The sequence below is a fragment of the Eschscholzia californica genome, unplaced genomic scaffold (assembly GCF_041429995.1).
Source record: "Eschscholzia californica isolate CP2 unplaced genomic scaffold, dmEscCali1.0.p SCAF_5, whole genome shotgun sequence".
Lineage (NCBI taxonomy): Eukaryota > Viridiplantae > Streptophyta > Magnoliopsida > Ranunculales > Papaveraceae > Eschscholzia > Eschscholzia californica.
The window spans coordinates 7801019-7816937 of record NW_028238472.1 but is presented as its reverse complement, the minus strand read 5'-3'; the positions used below and the strand labels follow the sequence as shown (position 1 = coordinate 7816937).

General features: G+C 36.7%; 3 protein-coding genes across 6 annotated transcripts; 1 reads left to right on the top strand and 2 right to left on the bottom strand.

The window, feature by feature from the left end:
* Window positions 1–681: 681 nt before the first annotated feature.
* LOC147536742 (phragmoplastin DRP1E-like) lies at window positions 682–6072 on the top strand. The gene is made up of 15 exons (XM_086639305.1): window positions 682–1236; window positions 1332–1395; window positions 1505–1612; window positions 1816–1917; window positions 2547–2597; window positions 2681–2742; window positions 3126–3216; window positions 3329–3393; window positions 3689–3883; window positions 3969–4088; window positions 4174–4244; window positions 4495–4720; window positions 4834–4884; window positions 5239–5610; window positions 5739–6072. Exons 1-15 carry the CDS (start codon window positions 1099–1101, stop codon window positions 5865–5867), a joined length of 1845 nt encoding a protein of 614 aa, XP_086495431.1. The 5' UTR covers window positions 682–1098; the 3' UTR covers window positions 5868–6072.
* Window positions 6073–6265: 193 nt separating this feature from the next.
* LOC147536741 (haloacid dehalogenase-like hydrolase domain-containing protein Sgpp) lies at window positions 6266–9753 on the bottom strand. Its single transcript, XM_086639306.1, has 5 exons — window positions 9419–9753; window positions 8603–8714; window positions 8370–8524; window positions 8020–8281; window positions 6266–6622 (listed from the first exon to the last, which is right to left on the bottom strand). The coding sequence occupies exons 1-5, from the start codon at window positions 9583–9585 to the stop codon at window positions 6431–6433; spliced, it is 888 nt and encodes a 295-aa protein (XP_086495432.1). The 5' UTR covers window positions 9586–9753; the 3' UTR covers window positions 6266–6430.
* Window positions 9754–11867: 2114 nt separating this feature from the next.
* On the bottom strand, window positions 11868–14235 carry LOC147536740 (uncharacterized). Of its 4 annotated transcripts, none has more exons than XM_086639300.1 (3): window positions 14147–14235; window positions 13609–13819; window positions 11868–12492 (listed from the first exon to the last, which is right to left on the bottom strand). In XM_086639300.1, exons 2-3 carry the CDS (start codon window positions 13789–13791, stop codon window positions 12094–12096), a joined length of 582 nt encoding a protein of 193 aa, XP_086495426.1. In that variant the 5' UTR covers window positions 13792–13819; window positions 14147–14235; the 3' UTR covers window positions 11868–12093. The 4 variants fall into 4 exon arrangements, with proteins under 4 accessions (XP_086495426.1, XP_086495429.1, XP_086495428.1 ...); XM_086639303.1 differs by having other exon boundaries at window positions 13609–13806; window positions 14147–14234; XM_086639302.1 differs by having other exon boundaries at window positions 13609–13849; window positions 14093–14228.
* Between the last annotated feature and the right edge of the window lie 1684 nt (window positions 14236–15919).

Genomic DNA, 15919 nt, shown 5'->3' with positions numbered 1-15919 from the left:
GATTTTATTATGTTAGTAACCGTATAAATATTTACTTAGAATAGAATATTCACTGTTTATAGTGTATGAGTATCTTTATTTTGACAATCTCATGAAAATCACAAACATATTCCATTGTTATAATATATCATTGCCATATAATTGTTTTCGAACTCATATAATTTTACTATATGAAAGAAAAATAGGGACTCTAACTCAGAGGTCACAAGATCAAAACTTGAATAGAATCTATCATTAAATGATTTTATTATGTTAGTAACCGTATAAATATTTACTTAGAATAGAATATTCACTGTTTATAGTGTATGAGTATCTTTATTTTGACAATCTCATGAAAATCACAAACATATTCCATTGTTATAATATATCATTGCCATATAATTGTTTTCGAACTCATATATTTTATTATATGAAAGAAAAATAGTTAATTTGATCAACCAAAGAAGAGGTAAATTTTGCAAAAAGAAAAGAGAGAGAACTCCTTCGGTTTTTTTCTTTGTTTTTGAGAAATCGACTACAATCAACGTTAGTCGTTACAAGACATTGGTAATACATCATAAAGATGTGATGAGCACGTTAACCGTCTAATTAAAACATAGTGAAAGAGGCCTAAAATTGGACTGACTGCGGAAATGGTGGTGGACACTCCTTTGGCTTTTTGAATCATACCGTAGCAAGCAAAATCTGGCACTACGGTCAGATGAAGGCACACGGGGAGTATTGATTTCCTCTATACATCTACGGAGGATGATAACACTAATTTTGAAATTCGAATTTTCCACACGTGTGACATTTAAAATTCCGACAAACATTTCTACTCAAAGAGTCAAACAAAACCGTCAAGATAAATAATCCAAAGAGCAATGTCACCTTATATCCGATTCTATAGTATCATAATTTCCACAATCTTCCGATTTCATATCACACAAATCTCTAGAAACTTAGGGCCTACTTTTGTTCGTCTTCTAATAACTGGATGATGATTCCAGAAGCACAACCTTCTAAAATAATTTCTACTAACTAAAAGGAATATTTCTCTCTCTAGTTCTTTCTCCATTTTCCGACCAGAATTTTTTTAGGGTTAGGTTTTTAAAAAAGATGGCAACGATGGAGAGTTTGATAGGTCTTGTTAACAGAATTCAGAGAGCTTGTACTGTTCTTGGTGACTATGGTGGTGATAATGCTTTACCTACTCTTTGGGAAGCTCTTCCTTCTGTCGCCGTTGTCGGAGGCCAGGTACTTCTCTCTCTCTCTCTAGGCTTCTTGATGTGTTCGTTTTGATAGCTCAAACTAATTGCCTGTTTGAATTTTGTGAATTTGATATGTGATAGAGTTCTGGAAAATCTTCGGTTTTGGAGAGTATAGTTGGACGAGATTTTCTTCCCAGAGGATCTGGTTAGGGTTTTCACTCTTGCATTTACTTGCTACCAAAACAAGTTTTTCAATTTTTTGGCCATTTCTTAAGAGTGTTGGATTTTTGTTCATTTTTTTGTTGTGTCTTCAGGGATCGTTACCAGACGGCCGTTGGTTTTGCAGCTCCATAAGACGGATGAGGGGCAGCAAGAGTACGCAGAATTTCTTCATTTGCAGAAAAGAAGGTTCACTGATTTCAGTAAGTCACAGATTTCTTCTGCATTTAGTTGATGGTTTCACCTTTTTTTTGTTCTTTTAGATATAGTATAATAGTTTTATTGATCTTATTGGTGAATTGAATTTTTAATATTTCTACTCGATAAGTTTATAGCTATCATTTATTTTGCTTTAAGTTCTATTTGGAATTTTGGCTTTACTTGATTGTGTTATTTGCTTCTGCAGGCTTGGTACGAAAAGAAATTCAGGATGAAACTGATAGAATTACAGGAAAGTCCAAACAGATTTCGCCAATTCCTATTCATCTCAGTATTTACTCTCCAAATGGTGAGAATTTAGAATATTGGTGGCTCTCGTAAGATAAATTAATGTGTCAAAATTGTTTTCGTTTGTGAATTCAAAGGTTTAAGTATCGTTGTATTGTAGTATGTAGATTCCATCACTAGTTTTCTTATTTTGGTGGCATATCTAATAGACTGAAAAAAAAAAATAGTGCAGTTATATGAACCCAGGGAATGATTTCAGGCTAATAACTTGTGTGCTTGTACTGGAGCTAATTGCTCCTATCTGTACTAAGATCATTAACAATGTGAAGGACATGAGCTAGTTTCAAAGACATTCAAGTACTGGAGTCAGACGATGTCTTATACAAGATCACCTAGTGTAATGATCCCTTTGTGATATTTCTAATAACAGAGTCAACCTGAGATGGGAAATCAACTCAGTAGAATGACCGAGTTAGCTCGTTATTCTCTTCTTTATGGATTTTGGCTGGTTATATCTATTTTCCCCATGTTTTATGTTTTCTTCTAAAGTTATCTTTGTAGTAGTTTACTCAAGAACTGTAAGGGGACTTCGTAGAAGTAAGGAGGAAGGCCCATAACCTAAGATTGGAATTTCAATGAATGTTCTTTCGGGATGATATTGCTGACTATTCAGTGCTTTCCTTTTCGCAGTTGTTAATTTGACTTTGATAGATTTGCCTGGACTGACGAAGGTTGCAATAGGTAAATAATTCTGGTATTGTTATTCCTTCCATCATTCTATCGGTGTTTATGCGCTTCCAGATTTATGAGGTTTTTCTTTGCAGAGGGCCAACCTGAAAGTATAGTTGAAGAAATTGAAAACATGGTTCGCTCTTATGTTGAGAAGGTATGGACATACAATCTTGGGCCTGTGACATTTTACCTTTTCGAGATCCACTGATTTATATATTAAAAAAGGGGCAAAAAATAGAACACTGATGTTCTGGGATTAGACTTGAACTTGTACATTTGTGAAGTGTATGGGGTGTAGTTTGACCGAGATCTAGCTTTTGTTTCTTGCTTTAAGGGGTTTTGCATGACATGAATCCTCTACTATTTGAAATATATAATAGATTCCATGAAACAAGCTAAATGTAATTATGTAAGTATATACCCCATTGTTTTACTTAATTTTTTCTCACCGAGTTTGCAATGTATATTCTAGTTTAGTTGCTTGATGTTACTGGAAAATCTGTTTCTTTTGACGTTATGTAATATGTTTATTTGTAGCCCAATAGCATCATTCTGGCGATATCTCCAGCGAATCAAGATATAGCAACATCAGATGCTATTAAGCTGGCTAGAGAAGTTGATCCATCAGGTACCTTTCCAGAAGTTAGCTACATAGACAGGATATGGTTGAGTACTTGAGTTTCACATGAAAAATCACTCAGTGCTATTGTAACTTTTGAATCTATATCACCTTTGTTTAGGTGAAAGAACGTTTGGGGTTTTGACGAAGCTAGATTTGATGGACAAGGGGACAAATGCACTTGATGTAAGTTTTCGTATCTTTCAGTTCATTAGGGCAAGGGCAGTCCGGACCATCAGATCCATCATGAAAACATATATAATCAGTAAGGTGGTGGTAGGCTGTAGTATGCAGCCACATGTTTACTTTGTCCACAGTCAATTAGGTCTTTTAGCCCCTGTACTTTTATCGTTTTGAAAGTTACTCCCGTTTTCGCCAATTGAATTAACTGGTAACAGGGAAAAGTTACATCCTGCTAGGTAAGTGGAGGAATGATCTACTTTCTAAATAACATATGAAGTTATGAACCTTTTACTTGAAGGTGCTAGAAGGGAGAGCATATCGATTGCAACACCCTTGGGTTGGAATTGTCAACCGTTCTCAGGCTGATATCAACAGAAATGTTGACATGATTGTTGCACGGCGTAGAGAGCGTGAATATTTTGCATCCAGTCCTGACTATGGGCACATGGCAAGCAGAATGGGTTCAGAATATCTTGCGAAACTTCTCTCAAAAGTATACTTATTGTGCCTTTTTTCGACAGTTAAATTGCATCTGCGCTTATTGAGAGCAGTCTTTAAATATGTGAGTATGGTTTCAGCACTTAGAGTCCGTGATTAGAGCACGCATACCGAGTATCACATCCTTGATAAACACAACGATTGATGAACTTGAAGGTGAGATGGATCACCTTGGTAGACCAGTTGCTGTTGACGCAGGAGTGAGTGTTTATTACTCTTTTCCTTCTGAAGTTAGACATTGACCATTTTAACTTCGTAAGTATTAACTGTTCTTCTACATTCTAGGCTCGGTTATACACCATTTTGGAACTTTGCCGTGCATTTGAAAAGATCTTCAAGGAGCACCTCGATGGAGGGTAATTACTTCCTTTCATTAGCATTCTATTTTCCATTGGTTCAATGGGATCTAAACATTTCTCTGAACTGTATACAAATATAAGATTCACATTATATATTTTTAGACTTCAAAATTCGATTGGGTTGATATACTTTTTCTGCACTGATTGCTCTAGTGGTCTGTTAAGTTTTACAAAGGTTTGGTAAAAATGGAAATTTAGTACGTCCTGGATTGTGCTAACATACTTCTGAACTTCAATTTATCCACAGGAGACCTGGTGGAGATCGTATATATGGAGTTTTCGACAATCAGCTTCCTGCTGCTTTGAAGAAGCTTCCATTTGATCGACACTTGTCGTTGCAGAATGTAAAGAAAGTGATCTCAGAGGCAGATGGTTACCAACCCCATCTGATTGCTCCAGAACAAGGTTACAGGCGCCTCATTGACAGCTCTCTGAATTATTTTAGAGGACCAGCTGAAGCTTCAGTTGATGCAGTTAGTATTCCTCTGCCTCATATTTTCCTCTCTAAATTGTAATAGTTACAACCTCTGATTAAGTGCCGGATAAGATAATAGTCGAATACCGTTTTAAACAAAAACCTCTGCAGGTTCACTTCGTGTTGAAGGAGCTTGTCAGAAAATCAATTGGAGAGACACAGGTAAGGTACTAGGAATAGTAAAGCTAGATTGATTTAGTTCTCTTGACCTTTTGGGGTCATGTCACCATTAGTTTCATAATTTTCGAGAGCTAAATAATGTATGTTGAAATGATGGGTTTCATGTTCGTAACGATAGGTAACATTTTAGAAGCAGTAGAGTTAGACGGACCCCATTTTTACTTTTTTGGGTCATTTCACCATTGATTTTGAAAATTTGTAAGGTAAATGAATCGTGCATCAGCGTAAAATGTAATAAATTTGAATTGTTAAACTGGGAAGTAAGAAAAAGATTTAATGGGTGGTCTTGAGTAAGCTCGGAAAGATCTTAAACTAATATTTTCTTATATGGAGCAGGAGCTGAAGAGGTTTCCAACGCTACAATCTGAGGTAGCAGCTGCCTCGTATGGAGCCCTGGAGAGGTTCCGAGAAGAAAGTAGGAAGACAACTTTGCGATTGGTGGACATGGAATCATCCTACTTAACAGTGGATTTCTTTAGGAAACTCCCTCAAGAAGTAGAAAAGGGAGGAAACCCTGCTGCTGCTTCTACTATGGATCGATACGCAGAGGGACACTTCAGGAGAATTGGATCAAATGTTTCTTCCTACGTCGGTATGGTTTCCGAGACTCTTCGAATCAACATCCCGAAAGCGGTTGTTCATTGTCAAGTTCGAGAGGCTAAGCAATCTTTACTCCATCACTTCTATGCGCAAGTGGGTAGGAAAGAGGTAATCTATGTCAACTTGTGATTCTAGACTCCTCGTAGATTTTCAATTTCAGTTGGTTAGAACAAGCTGTAGGTGGACAAAACACAACTTCACACTCTCTCTAAATTCTTTTGCAATTTGGTTTGTAGGGCAAACAGCTTGCTCAGTTACTGGATGAAGATCCTGCCCTGATGGAAAGAAGGGTGCAGTGTGCTAAGAGGCTGGAACTATACAAATCCGCAAGGGACGAGATTGACTCTGTATCATGGGCACGATAAGACCCCGCCCTATTTTGTTGGATGGCTTAGGTGTGTTTATTGAAGGTTTCTGTAGATGTTTACTCTGGTGTGGTAATTTCATACTTTTGGTGTCAATCTCAGTATTGACTGTTGTGAGATTGGTTCTCTCTCTCTCTCTCTCTCTCTCTCTCTCTCTCTCTCTCTCTCTATTTATATATATATACACAATTTTGATTTTGCTTTATTTTGTAGACCTCCATCTAATTTCTTCAACATATAATACTAGGAGATTGAACTTACCTGCTCCTTATGACCTCCCACTTGAAGACCCTTAAGTCCTTAACTAGGACCGCTTGACCCTCTAGTCTTCGACTCGGAGAACCCTAACAAGAATGTCTCTGACTGTCCTACGAGTTGATGTCGAAAAGAGCCCGGAATTTACTCTTATAGGTTCCAAGTTTCCATTGTTTACTAAAGAAAGAGGATGTGACATGAACATGGGCGAAAGATTTCTGACTGTCCAATATTTCAAACTATGTTACATAAACTTCGGGGATTTACTATAAAGGTGTGTATATATATATTCTTGTAAGAGACATATTTTAGTTGATAGGTGTTACTTTTGCAGCTTTACCTTCAATTTCTTCAAGAGCAGTCCAAAGTTTTGGATCTTCAAAATTGTTAATAACCAAAGAAGCTCCTGCTTTCATGAGTAAATGTTCAGGATTACCTGTTGTTAAAGCCACAACTGGCATTCCAGCTGCAACACCAGCTCTTGTTCCTGATACAGAATCCTTAACAATGAAAGAAATAGACAACATTAGAAGACGAGAAAACTAAATCAAGACCACATTTAGTTGTTCATTGTAAATAACCGAGGACATAGTTTGTACGTCTTTTTTTTTTTCTCATTTTGGAATGCTTTTGGTCAATAAATTCTTCTGAAAGATTTCAAGCTGAAATAGACGAAGGAGAGTCCATGTAGTTCACATTTATTTCGAAATTTCCTAAAGGCTTAGTAGACTGGTTAGAGGAGATCATTTCAACGTATCAAATACAATCTACAAACGAGTTTCACCACCTATAAATGTGAGTTTACACTATGTCTAATTTGACTAAAACAAAGGCTTTATTTGTTTTCGAAAATAGAAAACCCTTTTTCTGACTCAACGGACACATAGGAAGTTACCATTGAAAGAATGAGATAAGTTCTACTTCTTTCGGATTTAAACATGATAAAGATAAAGATTCTGTGAAGGAGCGAACATATTCTCTTTCCTTAAGATATTTTACACCCATGTAACAACACCAAGAGTTGAGTGAGTGTTTTCGTGATTTAACAATTATTCGTTTCAGAGTTGTGATGGTACTTCAAATTTTGAAAGCAACAGAACCTTAGTAGGTTCTGAGCTCTGAACTTCTGACTTAATCTTCTAAATGAAAGCTTCTTACTTGAAACTAGACTAGATGCTCTTTAATAGACCCAAGAAGGAAAGATTAGAATATGTTGATCAAACGTGAAAGGATGGCTTTTGACCTTCAGCGGCGCTTCAGAAAGCATCACGAATGAGGGGCAGGCCACGTGGTACACTTGGGTGTGTATGCACTACGTGTGGCGTGCTCAGGTGCGTTGTTGAGCGGGGTCTTCTCGCTTTAGATGCTCGCCACCTCATCACTCCAATTTACCATTTGATCGAATCAGATTGCCAAAACAAGAAGGCTCCAATCGCCACTCGCCTAAGTGCTAAGTGCCTCCATGCCAATCATTTCAAAGCACTTTATAATGGTAAACAATGTATTATATGGACTTAAGGAGAGGCAAAGCAAACGAGTCTTAGGTCTAAATTCAAGAGCTTCGGCGAATATAACTATCTAGAGAGCACCTGGTTTCGACGAGTTTAGGTCCCTCAAAATAGGGGAAAACAACCTAACTAAAGGGTCTGATTCCGATAAAAAAGAGAAATGTATTTTCACTCCAAGGTTTTACTCAGAAGGCGGCGTCCGATCTTTCTGGCCACACATTTCATCCATTGTTTTTTTTATATCTCAATAATTTAAAGTAAGGGGTAAAGAGAGTGCCATATAAGTACTGGTGGATGCACAATATGGTTGTTTGTATCGATTTACTTGAAAAAAGGAATGAACGCAACTTTATAACCTGCACAATTTGGTTGAGAAGTTAAGCATATACCTCAAATACAAGAGTATGATCAGAAGAAACCTTGAGTTCTTCAAGACCCTTTAAGTAAGGATCCGGAAAAGGTTTTGCTCGTTCACATTCGCTACCAATTACGACCCTTTCGAAAAAATCAGAGAGGCCCAGGCTTGACAAGATTAACTCGGCATTCGGCCTTGGAGCATTAGTAACTGCAGCACATTTCAAACCATGCTCCTCAACCCAATTCTGTAGTTTTTTTAGGCCTTTCACGGGCGTCAATTTTTCCGAAGCCAATCTGTAAAGACCTATCAAATATTATTAATCAAGAAAGAAGCAAATGAAGAAATGATTAAAGCAATACAAAGACGGGTGCTTGATGTTACTTGCGAAACATAGCTTCTTTATCGTCCATAAATTGTAAGGCTTTCTGAAGTTCCCAATCGGGAAAGAGTGCTCCTGAGATTTCATTGTTATGCTTGCCACTGATGTTCTCTATAAAGAAATTTTCGTCGATGGGAATACCACCATTGAAACCTACCTGTGAAACACCTATACTCAATTGTTTCCAAGAAGTATCAACATGAGTTGCTTTTAGTTTTCATTCAAGAATGTGTACCTCTTGAAGCATTACACGGAATGCATGGAAATGAAGAGGATCAGAATCACATAGTGTCCCGTCGATATCGAATAGTACTGCTTCAATAGGAGCTATACTTGAAATAGAACGACTGTCGCTTCCATTAGATGAAGGAAACAAGTCAAAAGTGCTAATAATAGTACTAATGACTAACTATATATCAATTCATTCTCCAAAAGAGTGAAGAACTTCTAATAGATATTTCATGACAAAGTGAGGAACATGAAACCCAAGCAATTGCTAATGCTGTCCAAGTGTTGCTACCTAGGTCCAAAATGAATGTGCATATGGAGCCCATCCGAAATGCTGACAGTCACTAAGTTTGAGCTTCCACCTATGGCCCGGGGACCGAATCGTCCTCGAGGAGAAATAGGCCTATCACATATCTTCTTCATATTGGATTGGTTATGAAGTAAGTTATGATGGGAAAAGATCTAAACCCTCCACCATTGCAAAAAGCTCTATAAAAGCTAAAAGCATTTTGACTGAATATAAAATTATATCAAATGAATCAACCTAGATTGGTAGAAGGAAGAACTTCACCACCACAAGCAATCCTTAATAACTAACTTAATGGTAAAAGAATTGGGTCTGGATCTGAACCATCCACCAATATGAATCTAAATCAAGATTAATCAACTATGAGTAGAAATTAACAAAAAAAATTGTAAACAATTTCATTCATGAAATTGGATTTTTTTGGAATTGATAATATGAACCAAAGTATACACAATTCCTAATGAAACCCAATATGATGATTTCAAGAAAACTGTAGAATGATGGCAAAAAATTTACCTTTCTAGAGAGTTGGGATATCTTGAAACTGACATCTTTGAATGGATGGACACAAATGTACTGAAATTATGTTTCTTTTTTATCTTTTTGAGATGGATTTTTGTGGGGAAATAATCAAGAAGTGGAAGGTAATGATGGTGGAGATGAAATGAAAGGAGTGAAGGCATAATAAAGAAATGAAAAACAGAGTGAAAATCTCTAGGAAAAAGTTTTGATTTTTTGCAACTTTGAATTGGAAAAATAATTATTCTGTTAAGATTTCCATCTTTCTTGGGAGCTTTGTTGATTGGGTTGTTAGATACCTTCCATCCACTTGTTTGTTTTTGTGGTTTGCATGGACTGAGGACATCTAAAAAAAATATTATATTTAAGAAAACGTTACAGTCGTAATAGTTCTATTTCGCCGGCGAGTGCCCAAAGCTTGGGCTATAACAAATGCTCAAGCTTTGTAAGTGTCAGAGACCTTTTGTGGGACTCGTGGAGCCTTCCCCAAGAATCATGTTCAAGTTTTCTGATTTGAATAGATTTGTACCCACAACTTTTTCAAAACTCTAGTATGTCGCATATGGTCGTTTGAAACTTGGAACGCGGCATTAATATTTTGTTCCAAACGAATTAGAAGAAAGCAGAAGAACAAATCGATTTTATTTTAACTCTTCCCATAGCATACGAAAAAAACCAGTAATTTGAAGTTGTTGATTGGATTAATACCTGAAAATTAGCCCGGAAGAGAATGAAATCCTAGTGATGCATAAGATATAACAACTCCATACTTGGCATTGCAAATATGCTAGATGCTAGGATATATACCTTAAAGTCCTTTAAGGCGAGGACGCCAAAATGAAAACATGGGTGATATTTATCTTGAAACTCGGCTTGGAAGGTGAGTGAACCCAGCACTTCATCAGCCAGTCTACGGCAAATTTGACGTCTGTTAATGCAAGAGCAGGTTTCATAACCAATGACATGTAACGAAAAATTGGGATTTGTATCTCGAAATCAACTTGGAAGGGGATAAGAATCGAGAGTAAAGTATGCACATGACGAATCTTTAGTTACAGAAGCACGGGTGGCGATAGGATTAATTACATGCAATCTGCTGGGAAGGGGAGATAACTAGTTCCTGAGCTTGTTTGTCACATATTCTAGTCATACTAGCAGCTAACTTTGTTTTCATTTTAGGTTATGAAATTCATAGACTCTCAGTTCTGACCTAAAGTGGAAATTTTGATTAGGAAATTATCCTGAAGCTCAATCACATTTGACCAGACCGAATAAACCGATATTACTAGTACCCAGACAAGTCCAATGCATTAGTGTTTCGGGCTTAGGTTATAGACAAATGGTAACAGTTACTGTTCGGATCATTGGTAAATGTACGCACATTATATTATATATTGGACGGTAAAGAAACTTAAGAGAACGCAAATCTTAATGTCTCACTCCATGTTACTTAAGAAAATGGAACTTCGAGAATGCAAATCTTGCCAACAAAATATTGTTATCGGAGTATTGGTGAGAAGGGATAGAAGGAACGGGGCTGTCCATGACCATTCTCTGTCGTTGTTTCAAGCTCATTTAGCTAAGGATTCCGTTAACTAATTACAAGTACGTGGAATAAAATTGAAAGAAACAGATATGAAGCTTGCTTTGAGATTCTGACCTTGATATGATGAATCAGTGTTTGGTTAACGCCCTCACTATTGCTTTCGTTTCAGTTTCTTCATTAGTGTGAGCTTTATAATAACTGTACCTTCTACTCTAAATATGTTTCGAATTGGTTGCTGGGTGGCATGTTAGACCTGCTACAACCTAGCAGCCCACTTCAAAACGCTAGGGTGCTAAGGCTTTCTCTAATATGGCCGCTTCGCATGGAGCTCGTTGCTTTCCACAGTAACCTGCTGCTTGTAGCCTCAAAACGCATTGAGAATCAACCAAAATAGCGATGTGTTCATGCACTTTTGGCAGATTATTTTTCTGTGATGTGCGTTTAGGGCAGTCAGATTCATACAGACACAAAGGGACCCTATAATAAAGTCGTAAAGTCATTTCGATTCATTCCATTCTTCGGGAACTGGGCAGATCATTTCTACAGTTCCCGACCCATTCAAGCAGTCGACCGAACAACAAACATGCCCAATAAGATGCTCTCTTGGATCCAATCGGGGACCAAGCAGTTAGAACATTCTCATGCAACCCTTGGGAACTACCTTAATCGCTAAGATATAGATGAAGATAGCTAATGAAGAAATTACATAACGAAGTCTTCGGAAATTTCTTCCCGCGTCACTCCGCGAATTTCATTTTTCGCGAGTGGGGGTATTTGGGCCTCACCCTGATCCGGGACGGTGGCTGTCCCGGTTTGGGTAGACAGATAGTAAACATTATGATTAATGTAAAGTAAAGAAGACTCATGTGGAATTAATTTATCATCATAAGAATGTAAAAGGAGAACTAATAAAGAAACAAACAACCATCATTTAAACATGTTCATTACAATAATAATACACAAACATAGTTCGTAAAGGTATATTTCTTGATAGTCGTGATAACATTCTAGTTAGGTTGGCAACCTTTGGTTAATTAAAAAAAGAAATCAAATAGTGTTTTCCTCATATAACATGTAATGGCTACAATTTTGAACCTAAAGAAAAATGGCAGAACTAAAACTGAGTTCAGACAAAAATTATCCCATTTTCTCTTATTGTATTGAGGATGATTTCAAGTTTACCTTCGATCCTTTCATTTTTCTTTGGCTCATAAGCCATGGCAAAGACATCAGCTTCTTTAGATCGCTCTGCTATCAGCAACCCAACAGTTCTACAAGCACTATCGTTCGTAAGAGAAGGCAAAGTGTTTCTTAGATCCTTCGCATTAGTACTAGCGACCGAAATAACCTTACAAGTTCCACGATGAACCACTTTTGCATGAATAAATCTCTTTGAGAAGAAAACATTGAGTAGGAATGGCCTCATATACATATCTGTTCTTTGTTTCCATGATTTCTTGTTGGGTCTTTTTGCAGCTTCACTACGAGATCTTCGTGTCCAAGCAGCGGCTTCAATTACGAGACCCTACAAAAAATTATATGCGAGAAAGGTTACTCATGTTTTCCATTCTTTTTTTTTGGAGAAATAGTGATCAGTTATATATTCTTACTCTTTTTGGTTGATTCTAGAGATAATGTAGGTTCACATTGATCAATTGTTATTGTTTAAGACAAATTCGACCATATCAGAAAAAAAAACATCCACCTCTTCCTAAATAAAGAGATTTAGGACGCAGTACTTTTTCATATGTAAGTGTATGCAAGTCCTAAATTTTTTACCGTCCTCAATGTTCCTAAGCTTGCATCTTAGAAATATGAATGATGTATACTAATATTGTAGGAAAGGAAATGATTCTCTAACGTAGAGTTCTACTCAGTGTCTGACTGAGAAGCTCAGAAGCTAATGTCGCATCATCTTGACTAGTAACTTTCTTTCATCAACTACCCATTGAAAATCTTTTTGAGTTAAGACATCATTAGGAAGGTTGTGCCATCAATGCTTAGAGTAAAATAATGAGTGATTATACCACTTATACAATAACTAACTCCACATTGCTAGACGGAGAATCTTATCATCAAATATATTGAAAACGTAAAAGAACTTATTCAAGCTTTAACCAGTATCACGTTATTACAGGATTTGAGATATAAATAAATACGGAGTACTAGTAGTCCTAGTTAGAAGTAAGAAATCTTCATATTGGACCAAGTTCAAGTGCAAACACACCCAAGATGAAATGCTTTGGTTCAAACTTGGGTGGGTTCGTAAGTTTTCTAATTCAACTCACCCGCACCGAGCATTAATTTAGGCATCAAATCATACATAATATAGTCACTTGTTTGATAGATAAATACTCCATTCATAACTTACTCGCACATAAGTCACACAACAAAGTAATAACTCTTGAAACTTAAACTACTAGTGAGAAAATAACCCAAGACTAATTTTAGAATAGTCTCTTGTGATCAAGTTCCAATTTGAACCAAACCATATAATTCTTCAAATTAGACTTTTTTTCAGACCTAATAACATAACTGAACCATTCCTATCCAACCCAAGTTTCCAAATTTACTATCTAGTTAAAATAATAAATCAAACAGAGAAAAGTGGGAAAAGAGTTAAGAGGATAAGGAAAGTTACCTTTTTGTTAAGAGTAAGAGGAGATGTGTTTCTGATTGAATCGACAGATGAGATCTTTAATTGAGGAAATGAAGAAATAAATGACAGTGAAGAAGGGTTTTTATCCGCTCTGTTTCTAGAGAAGAAGTCGGATGAGAGAATTAAAGATGATGACGGAGCTGATGTAGAAATGCAGCAGGCCATGTGTTCTCTCTGTTTCTAGAGAAGAAGTCTATTACCAACACATACACATACAGACATACTAACAATTAACACCAAATTTAAACAACAATGTTATATTGCTATTACTAACACCAATTTAAACAATTAACAGTGTATAACAGTAACACTAATACACATACTATTAGTATTACTAACAGTCTAACACATATTTCTTTATACACATACTAATATACTATTACTAACAATATACCAGTAGTTTGAAAAAAAAAAGAGAGAAATCGAGAGAATGAGTATGAAAACCTAGAGGGAGAGAGAAGAACACCTAGAGAGAGAGAAGAAAATCGAGAGAAAGAGAGAAGAAAATCGAGAGACATACCTGCTGTTGGCTGCTGCTGGTTTCTTCAGTTCGTGGAGAGAGAAAGAAGGAAAAAAAGCCCTAACATTTCTATTTTATCCCCAAATTCTAAATACACACCAGTGGTTCCAACTCCCCGTACGCTTTGATGCGTACCGTCCCGACTCGTACGCTTAGGTTCAAGAAGGCGTACGAGTTGAAATTGATGGCCAAAGCGTGTGACTCGATTCGGTTGGGTTACGCATCGAAGCGAAGCGCGCCTCGATGCGTCCGCGCCGCGACTTTGGGGAATAAAGAAAATTCTCCGAGGAATAAAGACTTTTCTTAAAACTAGTCAAATAAGATTGACTTTTTATGTTTCTTTTTATTGCTAAGGGGATTCTAATTTTAGAAGATGCTATAAAAAAGGCTCCTCCATCTCATCACCTCTCTCTGCCACTTCATCTTCCCGGCACCTCATCATCTTCTCCGACGAAAGTCGCCGGTCGGCGACCTTCAAACATAAAAAAAAAAAACTTTTTTTTTTTATTTTTCTCTCTCCTCTTCTCTCTCTAATTTTTTTTTCTTTTCTCTATCTCTAGAATAGATCTAGAGAGAGAAGGTTTGTTCTCACTGGTCTGTTCGTGAGAACATACCACAATTAAACAACCCGAATTTCCTTCTCAGAACAATTATCAGTATTTCTGAAACCACACGATAAGTACCAATGAAACCTAAGGCACAACAAAATGGGTAGAAACGATCCAGTATCTAGAAGAAATCATCTCAACAAAGAGAATACACCATTTTCCAGATCAAAGAGTTGCCCAATTCTAAGAAGAAGTAAATTATTACTAAATTGATCAAGCTACTAAACTCAAAAAACTACAATCTTTAGATCAATCAAACTATAGAAACTCTGATTTGTAAAATAAACCTAATTCTAGAATCAATTATCCCATCAGAATCATTAGTAAAAATAGAAAACGAGATCAATAAATAAATTCTTAATAAAGTAAGCAACTTACATGGCTGAACTATGATTCGAATTGCGAAGGCGTGAATTATACTGATTCAATTAAGGAAGAACTCTGGAGTTGGCAACCATATCCATGATGTGAAGAGACTAATCAAATCGATCGATCAAGGTAGTTTAGAGAGGGAGAGAGGGGGGGATTTAGGAATTAGGGTTTCTAGAGAGAGAAAAATGTAGAGAGAGAGAGAGAGAACAGACGGTCTGTTCTCTCTCTCAATTGAAAAATGTAGAGAGAGGGGGATTTAGGAATTGTGGTCTGTTTGTGAGAACATACCTTCTCTCTCTAGATCTGTTATAGAGAGAGAGAAAAGAAAAAAATTTAGAGAGACAGAGAGGAGAGAGAAAATAAAATAAAATAAATTTATGTCTTAATCGGCGGCCGGAAAATTGCCCGGCCGACGACTTTTGCTGGAGAAGATGATGAGGTGTCGAGAAGATGAAGTGGCAGAGAGAGCAGATGAGATGGAGGAGAACTTTCAAAAAAATGTATTATGTATTCCTCATAAAAATTTATTCCCCGGAGAATTTTCAAAAAAAATCTGGATTCCCTCGAAAATTTATTCCCCGGAGAATTTTCTTTATTCCCCAGAGCCGCGGCCTAAAAAAAAGGTTGATTAAAAGGGACAATGTTAAAGTGTTGTTTATAGATTGAAAGCACTCCAGTGGCATAATATTAAGCTTGAGTGATTTAACACAGGTAATAGCCATTTCGTTCGTTCATTCGTTCGTTCTAAGTGGTTAGAATCAAATCAAGTTAATATAGAAGTGCTCACCTGAAA

Coding starts and splice junctions, on each gene's coding strand:
- LOC147536742 (XM_086639305.1), top strand. CDS start 1,099: ATGGCAACGATGGAGAGTTTGATAGGTCTTGTTAACAGAATTCAGAGA. Junction 2,743..3,125: donor TTCGCTCTTATGTTGAGAAG/GTATGGACATAC, acceptor GTTTATTTGTAG/CCCAATAGCATCATTCTGGC. Junction 3,884..3,968: donor TTGCGAAACTTCTCTCAAAA/GTATACTTATTG, acceptor GTATGGTTTCAG/CACTTAGAGTCCGTGATTAG.
- LOC147536741 (XM_086639306.1), bottom strand. CDS start 9,585: ATGCCTTCACTCCTTTCATTTCATCTCCACCATCATTACCTTCCACTT. Junction 8,282..8,369: donor AAAGAAGCTATGTTTCGCAA/GTAACATCAAGC, acceptor AGGTCTTTACAG/ATTGGCTTCGGAAAAATTGA. Junction 6,623..8,019: donor ATCATACTCTTGTATTTGAG/GTATATGCTTAA, acceptor TTCATTGTTAAG/GATTCTGTATCAGGAACAAG.
- LOC147536740 (XM_086639300.1), bottom strand. CDS start 13,791: ATGGCCTGCTGCATTTCTACATCAGCTCCGTCATCATCTTTAATTCTC. Junction 12,493..13,608: donor CTCTTACTCTTAACAAAAAG/GTAACTTTCCTT, acceptor AATTTTTTGTAG/GGTCTCGTAATTGAAGCCGC.